This window comes from Rhea americana, unplaced genomic scaffold (genome assembly GCF_003343005.1).
Source record: "Rhea americana isolate MKP2758 unplaced genomic scaffold, rheAme1 scaffold_40, whole genome shotgun sequence".
NCBI classification, from domain to species: domain Eukaryota; kingdom Metazoa; phylum Chordata; class Aves; order Rheiformes; family Rheidae; genus Rhea; species Rhea americana.
The window spans coordinates 5,747,823-5,759,869 of NW_028186535.1; the positions used below are offsets into that span (position 1 = coordinate 5,747,823).

The window sequence follows — 12,047 nt, forward strand, 5'->3', positions numbered from 1 at the left end:
CTTAAGCAAATTGTGTCAAAGTGTCCAAGAGAGTACAGTGGCTTTGAGGAATCATACAGCAAGGTCTCAAGGGCCCCAGCTACCTTCCTCATTAAACTTAGAAAAAACCTGCAGGGTATTTTAGTGCACATTAGCTAGTGTCTTTTCCAGGGGCRGGGAAAAGCTGGAGTCAAAGACAGTGCAAAGGGCTGGCAAATACATTCCGCACTAAGGCTTGAAAATGGCAAAAAGGGGAAAAAGCATGATGTAGGGGAGAAAGTGCTCAAGACATTATTTTAAAAAAAGCATAACTGTTGCTAAGCTGGTAGGAGTCAAGATCCATCAATAACACTTTGCTCTCCTCTCTCAACTGTATGTGCTGTTTTCTTTTAAGATAATACTAAGATGTCATGGATAGTTCCACAGACAGCACTGGACTAACAGACCATCTGGAGAGCAAAAAGCACCTGGAATAAGGTTTCAGAGACATCAGAGACATATATGGCTCTGGTGCTGAGTCCCTAACATCGAACAAAAGTTTCTTGAGACTAAAAGACACAAGAATATGATGGCAGGATTAGTTTCAAAACCTGATGACAAGATTTTTAGTATTTGCATAAAAAGCAGCCTACATTTCCATAACAGGCTGTAAGGCCAAAAAAAAAGATGGAGAGAGTAGGCATCCTCTCTGCTTTAATTCCTGGTCTGGTTGAACAACAATTAAGCATCTCCTAAGCACTCTTTCCAAGGAYATGTTGTTCTTAGAATCCTACAGCACGGAGCTGGAATGAGACAGGCTGAACCCTTAGTAAGGATAGAAGTATTTATAGCCTTTACACCAAAGCCTTGACTACCCTCATCTGACATTATGCCCAAACATCCGCTGACCAATTTTCTGAAAAATCCTGCTACTCATTACAGATCCAAGTTGTCCCCCCACCCCACCGCCAAGAATAGCTGAGAAGAGACAACTTGCTTTGGCAGCAGTAATAAAAACATGCAATCTGTATGGTAGGCAAATCAGAAATATTTCAAGCATCTGYCCTATATAATTGATCAATAGATACTCTTAACAGTAAGAGCTATTTTCTATAACATCTTTCATCTTTAAACTAATGAGATATCAAAAAGTCAAAGAGGTARGCTAGTATGCAGATGGTCAACTTTGCTCTCCGACCTGTGCTTAGTTAACTTAGGGTTTAAAAATAATTTAGGACAGTGCTTCCACTGCACATTGTCGAAGTATGGAGAAGCTTCTTGTGTTTTCACTTCACAGAAAACATGCARAGTACTTACCTCTGCTGAGATGCTAAATAGCCTCTGTGTTGCCTCACCAGCAGTTAGACAGACAACTAAGTATTTTTTGTTTTGGTAAGTTTTTTTTAAAGTTTCGTCACTAGGTGACAGAACAGTCACCTAGTTCTGTTTAAATGATAACTTCCATTATTAAGGCTTTAATATTTCAAGTTTGGCAACTATGACAATTTACTATGACGGGCAGCTAAGCTAGGGGTCTCATTAAGAACCATGTCATTAGTAACAATGATGCCAATTTCAGATGCRAGATTTCTCACATTAGGAAACAGACAAAATTACCCATTTATTATTTTTAATAAAATAATTGTTTTAATGCAGTATTTAAAATAATTTTAAACATCTGATCCATAAGATACAGTACACAAATATGGAAAATGCTGCACTTTACATAAAAAGTAAAGCTTAAGCATTTAATTATACAAAACAATTTTGCCTGATGCCATCAATATCTTGCAAACTATAGCTTAGTCAAAGTACTGCTTTTCATATATATATATATATGTGTGTGTGTGTGTGTGTGTGCTATATATACATATATAAATAATTTACAGCATTCATTTACTAGATTTGTTTACTACTGCTTCAACACAAAAAACGTAACTGATATAAAACTTACTGAATTTAGTAAGTTTCTGATGGTGGAAGGTGTGTTTGAATTATCACTTCAAGTTTTAAAGTAGCATGCCAAATAACCATAGGAAACTTGTTCCTTAAAAGAAAAGTTTCAGCAGGAAGCTATTCAATACAGTCAGTGCTTTTCCCACTAGTCTTGTCAACAGCCATGCTATACAGCACTGTGTCATGGGACAAAGTATTTGGAGGCTGGTGAGAGGGAGGTTTTTCCTTCTACCACAAGGCAGTCTTTACTAGTAGAGCAGAATAACCTTTAAGTCTATTCTAGCAATTTTAAGAACCTGGAGCCSTCCTCCTCATTGAAAGGAAACCAGGCAACTGGTTTAGCTGCCTAGCTTTTATTTAATGTGGTGTAACAGGGAAACTTCTTAAAGTATTATGAATATTAAGATGGCAATTAAATCRATATTTTAAAAGCAGTGAATGCTCTGTGCTTTGCAAACCCTACTTTTCTCCTTAAAAGAGGCTCCAGCTGTGAAGTTTTAGGATATTTAATGTATTTTAAGTTTTCGTTTTTCTTGCAGTCAGCACAGATTGCTTTTGCTCATTTCTTTTAAACATCTGTTTGAGTTCATTGCTATTTTTGATATCCACATAAAGAAAAAAACATAAGAGATTTGTTTCTTCAGTTTATCCTTCCTTTTTAGGCTCTTTCACTCCCTGTATTCAAGTTTAGTAACTCCAGATTTTCCCAAACATGGAAGTATGCAACTACATGCAACTACACTGTTTGATGTATGTTAATCACAGGAATTACCCATTTGTTCACCTTCCCTCAGTTGCTTTCTCAGAGGAGAGGGGGAGGGCAGTTGAGGTGAGGTGGGGGGAGAGAAAAGTGTCCCTTGACMCTTCACTTGCTCCTTTGTTCTCCACAAATATTCTCCACTACATTCAGTAGTAATTCTAAACCCAGAAAATTTAAGGAGATGCTGAGTCAGAGAGGCAATACATTAGCACATTGACTGACTGCTGGTTCATGATTAAATACAACTGTCACGTTATGCAGTGCCTTTAACATGTTAATTTGCTTCCCTAAATAAAGTTGGATTAGAAGAAGGCACTACTCATAGAACAGATGTTGCAAGGCTCTGGAGCACTGAAGCAAGTGACATACATAAACTAGGTACACGTCTCAAGCCCTCAGAGTCTGCAAGACAGYTAAATGCACGCAGGTAATCAGGTGCTTGTACGTGCAGTTCAGTGTTTTCACTGGTTTACAGATTGGTTTAAGCCAAATATTATTAAAAACCCCACAGGTGATAAGTTAGGTATTTAATAAAAATGTTTATCTGTAAACAAGAGGTATCCTTACAACGGATCATTTTTCCAGAAATTGGAATCTCAAGACAGTGCAACAATGCTTCAGTGTTTTCTTTGGCAGTAGACAGCAAAGTTGAAATGTAAAACAAATCACTTCAAAAGAGCACGGTACAAGGCTAGAGAATGCTTCATCTCTCTTTCTTGTTCCATGCAGAATATCAAGTCCCTGAGACAGACACGGGTTATTCTTGGACGAAGCAACTGTTTTGTAAGGCTAAAACCCGATGATCCAGGAGCAATTCCATTGCCGTTCAAACCCTAGGGGGGAGGGGGGAGGAGAAGCAGGTGGTGAGAGAGAAAAAAAAATTAAAATTATGTCAATTTAAGTTTTTAATCAAACTCATTGGATTGTACTGCCTGCTTGCACAAAACTAGTCTGATGTTCAACTTTAGAYGTTAGAAACCAGCAATCCAGAATTCCACGTACATTAGATACTTTAAAAGACAAAGCAAGTATCTGCCAGTTATACAGTTTATTTCAGTCAAAGGAATGAAAAAAGAAAAAAAAATCTAACTATATTATGGTATGATAAATAACTGCAGTTTCACTGAAGTCATACTATGTAAATAATTGCACATGCAAACAGCAGGCTAACTGTGAAGGTACTACCACAGTTTCTATGTAGAGGCCCAGGTTGTATAAGGCTTACTTCCACCTGCAAACATGCCAGCTCCAGATATTCACATCTCTTCTTGAAGACGACTCACTGAGAACAGGCTCTGCCCTTAAAATATGGCCGGAAGAAACAGTACTCTCTTGCCTCAGTCATCATTTGTGAATAGTCCCTTTTTTAAGGGAGCAAATACACAAAGTCAGAGCATCTGTGTTTTCAGAACATTATATTTAAGCCTATCCATCTCAGTCAGCTGCCTTGCTTCGTTATGAAGGTGCAATTTGTGGGGAGATGATGGTTAGTAGTTATATATTCAGGCTATTGGAACGGGCAACCCCCACACATTCCAAAATGCCCCAAGATTTATTATTAGGGGTGAGGAGGAGGAAGATTATCATGAGCTGCACAATAGACTGGCTACTTATCTTGGAGCCAATCTAAGCTACACAGCCAGTCTCTTATCACTACTGGAGGGTTCTTGGTAATGAATGCAATTTGTACAAATACGAGTGCTCAGTCTCTGTAACTTCAGCAAGGCAATGCCTGCCAGCATCAACACCACTCGGAGATAGTGTTGCTTGGATGCTGTGTTAACTATATCAATTCTTACCCTAACACTCTCTGCAAGACTTCAGCAAAAYGACTTTGCCCACTTTGCTTAGAGAAACCAGTTTAAACCCCCATATATCAGAAGCAAATACCAATCTATAGCAGCAAGTACTAGTGTTGTTAAGGGGAAAAGCATTAAAATTCATTAAAAAAAAAGATTCACCAGATAGCACACTAGCCACAGAAAAACCAGGGCATACAGCTGTATTCCTTACTAGCAGCATGCAGGGTATTCAGCATCATTTCATTTGCTTTACAGTCGATACTATTAAACACTATGAAATGCCATCATTTGAAACTTTCAGTCTGTTAAATGGCTTGGAACAAATGTGTGCATGGGGAAGACTGCTGGCCACATAGCGCAGAGGGGGCACTGCTGTCCTGGTAAGACACAAAAGGGTCACAGTTCAAGTTTGTCATATGACAACCCTAAAGGATCCAGGGAAAAGATAGCTCTGCAATGCAGCTGCCAGCACGGGGTTGAAAAGGAGGTCAATCCAACAGGATGCAGCAGAAGGCCTGAGGCAAYGTTATAAATGAAACAAACCCCAAGGGTTTTCAGTAACCCAACAGCAATGTCCTTCATAATTCAAAGAACTTTATGGAGGTGAAAGTATTTTCTCTCTAAATAGTCACTAGATGAGAAGTCTTACCTTTAAAAAGACAAAACAAAAAACTATCTCACTCTTGTTCACTCCCTTACAAAAATCAGGCAGACATCACAAATCCCTGAGCTTGCTTTGGAAGCTATCAGAGCTGCAAGATGTTACAACAAAGCAGACACTTSAAGCTGCTTGCATTTGAGTTATAGATTTGCTTAGTCTTAAATTCTTACTTGTCTTGCCCAGTGTAGAGACATGGAATGGTGTCATACCGTAAAAACAATCATTTCCAAGGCCAAAGCTTATACTGAATTTCTGTTCACTAGGACAGTCACGCCATATTTTAAGTTTCACACAGCACCAAACAGGTGTATCACAGCTACTGAAGAACCTCTGAAATGTAGTACTCAATTAGCTACTGAAACAAGTCACTACTACATCCAAGTTAAAAATAAACATCCTTCTCTCAAAGTGCAAGATGGTTTAAAACAAAAAGAGTCAGATTAGGTCAGATTGGGACTGCAGAAAAACTTCATTTTGTTGGGGAATTTATCCAACCCCATATGCCTGGTTGCACAAAGCCTCCAGCACATAYGTCAGGACAACATTTATATAGGGATCAGCATTAAATCCTTTTAGCCTCTGTCCCCCCCAGTTGCAAATAAAGCATTTTATGGTTTTATTTTGGACTTTGTAACAAACAGCARAGGAAGGTATATTACCTGTTATCTTCTTAAATAAAAGACATAAGGAACCAAGAGTATTTGATGTTCCTCATTTTGGCCTCAAAATCAACTATCACATGCACCTCTGTCAATATGCAAGACAGTTTAAAAAGTGCCCAACTCAAACTCTTCAGCTGACACAAGAAACACTTCAGAGGAGGATCCTCTGGTGTTCAGTTYTCAGAAGCCTCCTTCTCGAGTAAGTTCCTGTTGGTCAGCAGGTACATTTTGTCTGGCCCTAGGCAGCCAGCAGTTCTCTTTTCCCCTCTCATATACCCCTTTTTGCTTCTCCAACTCTGCTTTTCAGACCTTACTCAGCACCTGATAAAAATAACAGCAGCCCACTACCACCTGCCTATACCTTGCTCCCAGATATCTCCATCACATTCCCTCCAGTGGRCCAGTAGAGGCTTGCATCTTGCTATTTTGGGGCATTCTTCACCACCATAAAATCTTCAGTCTATCCTAGGACAGCTTAGTGATTGTCTTCCAAGGGAAACTGAAAAGTGCCTCTTTTCAGCCAGGTCACAAATGCGAAGATAAATGAATATAATCCTATACAACAAATTCTAACAAAGGGTACAAAGYTGCAATCAACATTCAGCAAGAATCAGTACCTTGGCTACCAAAAAAAGCAGGATTTTTTGTTGTTTTCTGAGAAAAAAAAAWCATTTTTCTCTTCCATAGAGGAAGTAGAAAAGTCTGTCAACCCCAAGGAGTTATTGCCTTTAACTGAATTGCTCTGGAACAGAGAYAGGGCCCAGCACCCCAGGACCCAGGTTAGCTGGCTTAAGACCAGCACTGTGATGTTACATGAGCTGCGACCATGCTTTTGGCACATCTTTGGCATCAAAWCAAATCAGCAGCTTTGTCAAACCAAAAACTTCACCTCCCTTTCTTGATCCTCAGAGTCTTTTATGTATTCCTGATAAAAATCAGGAATTATGGCTACACTGATTTTTGGCAATACAGTGGGACTCTAGTATCAGTATCATATCTGCTTTGCAGATATTGCTGTTGGGAGGTTGTTTCCTAAATCTATCTTTGAAGATCTTTAGAGCTCTCTCCAGTGGCTGGACTAAGAATTAAATACTGATTCTCTCAATAGGCAAGAGAAGAACCTGGTAAAGGAGAGAGTTATCATAAAATTAAGGTAACAAGCCTTGCATGACAAATCTTTTCCTTTACTTGAACCACCACCATTGTCTTATTTCTAGTCTCCAAAGAATTTGGAGCATATAATCTAGAAGCTTTAATTACTGACAAGAATATCAAAATTGCTCAGAGATTATGTAGGACATGATACAAAGCTCATCAGCAGAAGCCTTCCTTCCCACAAGTTTGGGACAGGCCCCCAGTAAGCTATTCCTGGCAGAACATGTATTCCCTTCTCAAATTCAACAGCCTCAAAAGGGTAAGAACATCTAGTACATTAGAATAGATACTCAGTTTCAACTCCCAGCCCTGTCACCTGTGGCCACATTGATGTCTATGATACCTAACGGATCCTGTACACTAGTTTCCCAGTTGTAAAATGTAGAAGATTTTCTTTTATATGAGACAAAGGTAAAAATTCATTAATGCATTGTGAAGTGCTCAGACACTTTCCTAGATCTTTTCTGGCAACAAGGGGAATGAAAGATACCCTGCCAGAATTGTGAAAACTGTGCTTATATGAAGTGCATAGTTTAGCCCACAGAAAGCAGTGAAAAAAAGTTGGTATTACCTTGGTGACAAGCCAAACTTGTGATGCTGCCTATTCTAACAAGCCTCAGTCTGTTAGAAATATACTCCCACATTTGTAGTACTAAAATACTACATTACTCAGAATRTTTATATAAATATGATTTTTTAAAACCTAAAGCTTCCACCTCCCTTTTTTTTTAATCTGTTGTAGACCATTAGGATAGATCAAGTTGACATCTGAAAGGCTTAGATGTCTATTTCCAGACTGTTTCTCATGCAGCTGAAAACAAATATGTATATTTATAATGTTATCTGTAGTCTACAAAGCAGTCTCACTAAGCTGTCAGATATATATATATAATGATGTTATTGAACTACACATTTTTTCCTCAGATCTCATTGAAACATTCCTACAAGTCCTTTCAAATGTAGACAACAAAGTGTTTTACATATTGAAACAAATTACTGCAAATGTAATGTCAGTTTATTTACTATTATGCTCAAGATTCATATACGCATGTCACTTCATATGGCTACATCAGATGCTTAATCTGTACCTGGAGGTAACAAATACTATACAAATATGTCATGTTAGTTAATAGACAATTATTAAGCTGAATTTTTCTGGCTCTTTGCCACATCATTTTAAGCAATGTATTGTCAACTAAATTATAAATCTCTTGACCCTTCACATGTCATCAACATTTGTGTGTTACCAATATGTTCAGCCTAAAGCTACAGTGCAATTAGTCATTTAAATTGCAGATATCTTTCACACATAAGACAAATTAAGTTCATCTCTAGCACAGAGAAAGCACAATATGGGCCAATGAACTGTGTATCTGAAGTGTATGAATGGCAGTCGAGAATATTTTAGCCTATTTATGTGGAAGAAATTCACATCAAGGATATGGCCTAGACTGACAGCAGCCAGGAAATTCAGAGCTGAAACTGAAACTATCTGTCTGTAGCTGACAGGATGTGCTTCGGTCTTGCGGCAGATAAAGATGCTGAAGCCATCTTTTATAATTACAGTGCACTTTTAGCTTTCCTTTTCCCCAAAGGTATGACTACCCTGTAAATTCTTCAATTGTCCAATAGCTTWGAGAAGAACTAGAGCTGAAATTAATGGTCTGCATATGTCAAGCATATGCAAATGGCGGGGAAAAAACCCTCATATCACTTTAGATCCCAGTCTCAAAAGGGGTTGGGGAGAAATAGGGGAAGTGGTGGCACAAAAAAATCCCTCAAGTGTAGAATTAGATTTAGTGGCCTGGATCTGAACACCTACTTACATGCAAATAGTCTAGGTCCATTTAAAGTGGTTCCTTTCAAAATCAGTTTCTGCCACTTTTGARAAAATACTCCAGCACACAACCATGTAGCAATGAATACTGGCAAGCACCAGACGTGAATCAGCTGAAAGCCTCTCTGTACCCCATGATATACATGTGGCAACAAACCTATTGTCATTCTCAACAGAACCAAGTTCTAAGTTCACGTTTAAACATAGCCATGTCCTTAACATCAAATACTGAAGGTGATGAATTTATGCTAGTGTGTTCTCACACAGAAAGATTCATTACATGAGATTACAGTCAAAGAGGTGGCAATAGCTTCTACAGCTATCCTTTAAAAGAGTACAAATCCACATACCCCTTAATTCCCACACATCCCTCCTCAAATGCCACCCCCCCAAAGTTATTTGATTGGCACAAAGGGGTAAAACAGAACATTTCTTCCCAATCATTTGGGAAATTCAGGGKTTTTCTTCGTTTGCTTTGCAGGAAAGGATTTCTTGCTCAGATGTTTAGCTCTTTGTAGGTCTGCCTGAAAAGCACTCCCAAGGTTTAACATGCAGCATATACRGATTGTTTTTATCAACATGCATATTGACATCCTAAGCTACGAAGCAAGAAGGTAGAATTTAAGGTCTGTTGTCAATGACCAGATACTGCAGAGGCCTTGATCTGAAAGGGAAGGAGAAGACATGCTAGTTTTCTCCACCCACAGTCAGTATTAAAAATGGATCTGACTAGAGTAGAAAACAAGATTTCTCCCATTTCCTCTTGCCAAAATACTTCACAGAAGGAAATACAAGTCTATCTGGGAAATGCTGTATTAAGTGCGCATCACTCTTCAAGTGTCACACCATTTTACACACCAGAGCCAAAAGTTTTACAGAAAATAAAGTCTTTGAACAGCTATGTGCTGACCTCAGGATACCAGCTACACAGTACTTCTGCAGCAGCTGCATGGTGTTCAGCCCCACTTGGGCTGCATAGCGRAGAGCAACATCCTGAGGAGTGCTTTAGACATACCTTCCTCATCACTGCAACAGTGAGTACAGAGAGAGGGAGAGACAGCACACAGATGCTGCCTGATGCATCTCTAGTTCTGACACCTCAAAAAAAAAAGCATGAAAAGACAGGAAAGTAACCCATGCACATTAAGTCACTCAGTGCAACCAATTTAAAAGAAAGCAAGTGAAAGATACGTCATCAACAGCACTTCGATACAAGATAGACTGCATCACTTCCAAATGGTTTATGTGTTATCATAGAGCCAAAAAACAGAGGAGAAAAACACTCTCCAAAAAGATTACATATCAGTGCAGATATCCAATTAAGTTTCTCTGTATATTCCCTGAATGGTCTAACTACAGTCTTCAKAAGTCAACCATAAACTTAAGATTTAGTCTGCTAATCCTATTTTCAAAAATGCAGGTAACTTCCTTCCTTCCTCTTGTATGACATTGCACAGATATGCAGCTCTCAGTTCAAGACATCAGAAGAGCTGGGAGGCAGAATACCTCTCAATAAAGGAAAAAAAAAAAAAGAGATACTCCAGAACAGTAGCTTAAAAAAAAAAAAAAAAAAAAAAAAAAAAAAAAAAAAAAAAAAAAAAGGGGGGGGGAAGAAAAAGGGCTTTAAATCAACTGCAAGCAATTTCAAACTAAAGACTCTAGTTACAGTGAGAACTGGACAAAACCATTTCCAAAATTGGTTTTGTCATCAGAAACAAAGTAAAACTTCAAAGTAATCCTTGATCGTTTCTCAGCACTAAAAACATCATCTTACCAACCAATAAAAACTATGAAGCAGAACACAGAATCAGGGATATAAATCYGTGACTCCTAGTTTAGTTTTTCTGACTTGTCTTCGAAAAAAGGTTCTATCTTTCTTCAAGGRGATTATTTTACCAAGTTTTCCCATCCTCTAATTCATCAATATTGAYCATATGCCCCAAAACAAGGGGGAGAAAAGGTGGGGAACAAATACACAAAACCAAAACCACATATGAATCAAAACTAAAGGCCTCTCCTACTCATTGCATCTAAAGGTGCCCAAAGGGACCAGAATCAGAGAGATGAAGATACTAACAGCTCTGGAATATAAGTAGCACCAATTAATGCATTTTTACAATAGAGGGGTTTTCTTATCAGGGCTTTCCTCAAATTATTCTTTCTGAATAATATTTAAATGTTAAATTGCAGCAAAGAGGAAAAGCAAAACTATCCCAACTAGTACCCCCAACAAGAAGAAAGAATTCCCAATATAGTGCTATTATAGTGCTATACTTAGAGCATTAACCTTATGTTTTCACTACATGATCTTCATGGATTTGTCCTTCGTGCTATCCAATTGTAATGCATGAGCAGTAACCATAGCAGGATATAGTTCACTCTTTTCATGTTGCTTTTAGGTCCAAGTTAAACAACAAACTCCTCTGGGCAGGAATCTTTCTTCATTTATTTCCTGCCACATAATGAGGTGATATGGCTGCTAGCAAGCAGGGCTATACTTGCAGATCATACACTTGTGTCACTACATCTGTACATTTCCAGATTAAAATAATYCATAATAATTTTCTTAGAAGATCACTTCTTTAAAGAAGCCAGAATTTCAGAGAACAAAAGGAAGTAAATACACAACAGTCAGCCATGCAAGTATGCAAGCAAAAAGACTTTCTAGACAAGGTGCAAAAGCCACACAGTAGAGTTTYGAAGAAGCAGGTACCTAAGCATGAMGAATCATTCCAATTAACCATTAACACTCATTTGTGGTGGAAAGGAAAAAAAAAATAGGCTATCCAAGTGCTGTCCTCAGCCCTTTATGCTTATCATTGAATCCACTCCCACCCAATCTAGTGAGCTGCACTCTTCTAGTACCCTTTAGATTTCAGTACCTAACAAAAGTAAATATATTAATAAACTTGAGTTTTCTTCAATAAATTCAGAGTAAACGATCATTTCTTTCCTGCCTCTTCAAACACCTTGGGGCTTCAAGTTTACATCAATAATGGCTTGAAACATTTCCTTTTTAATTATAGTAGAAAGTGATAGAAAGTTGAACACAGTCATCTCTGTTCTAATAGACTTCAGAGATACGAATTTGTACAAAAAGCATTACCCAAAGCAAGCTGAAGTAGTCTAAGTTGAGAAAAATCTAACACAGCTATCCTTTGATAGTATTAAATGAAATCAGTAATAATAATTCACATTGAGGAACAGTACCTTTCATCATACCTGTGTGCCAAGATACTATGCTTTAAAAAGTCAC

At 38.2% G+C, this 12,047-nt stretch overlaps 1 protein-coding gene across 1 annotated transcript in view; it reads right to left on the reverse strand.

Moving 5' to 3' along the window:
• Positions 1 to 2,569: 2,569 nt before the first annotated feature.
• Positions 2,570 to 12,047, reverse strand: part of TAF4B (TATA-box binding protein associated factor 4b) — a 71,772-nt gene continuing 62,294 nt past the window's right edge. Inside the window, exon 16 of the mRNA XM_085314301.1 lies at positions 2,570 to 3,507. Coding sequence (XP_085170427.1) covers positions 3,340 to 3,507 — 168 coding nt within the window. The 3' untranslated portion in view covers positions 2,570 to 3,339. The remainder of the gene's footprint in view (positions 3,508 to 12,047) is intronic.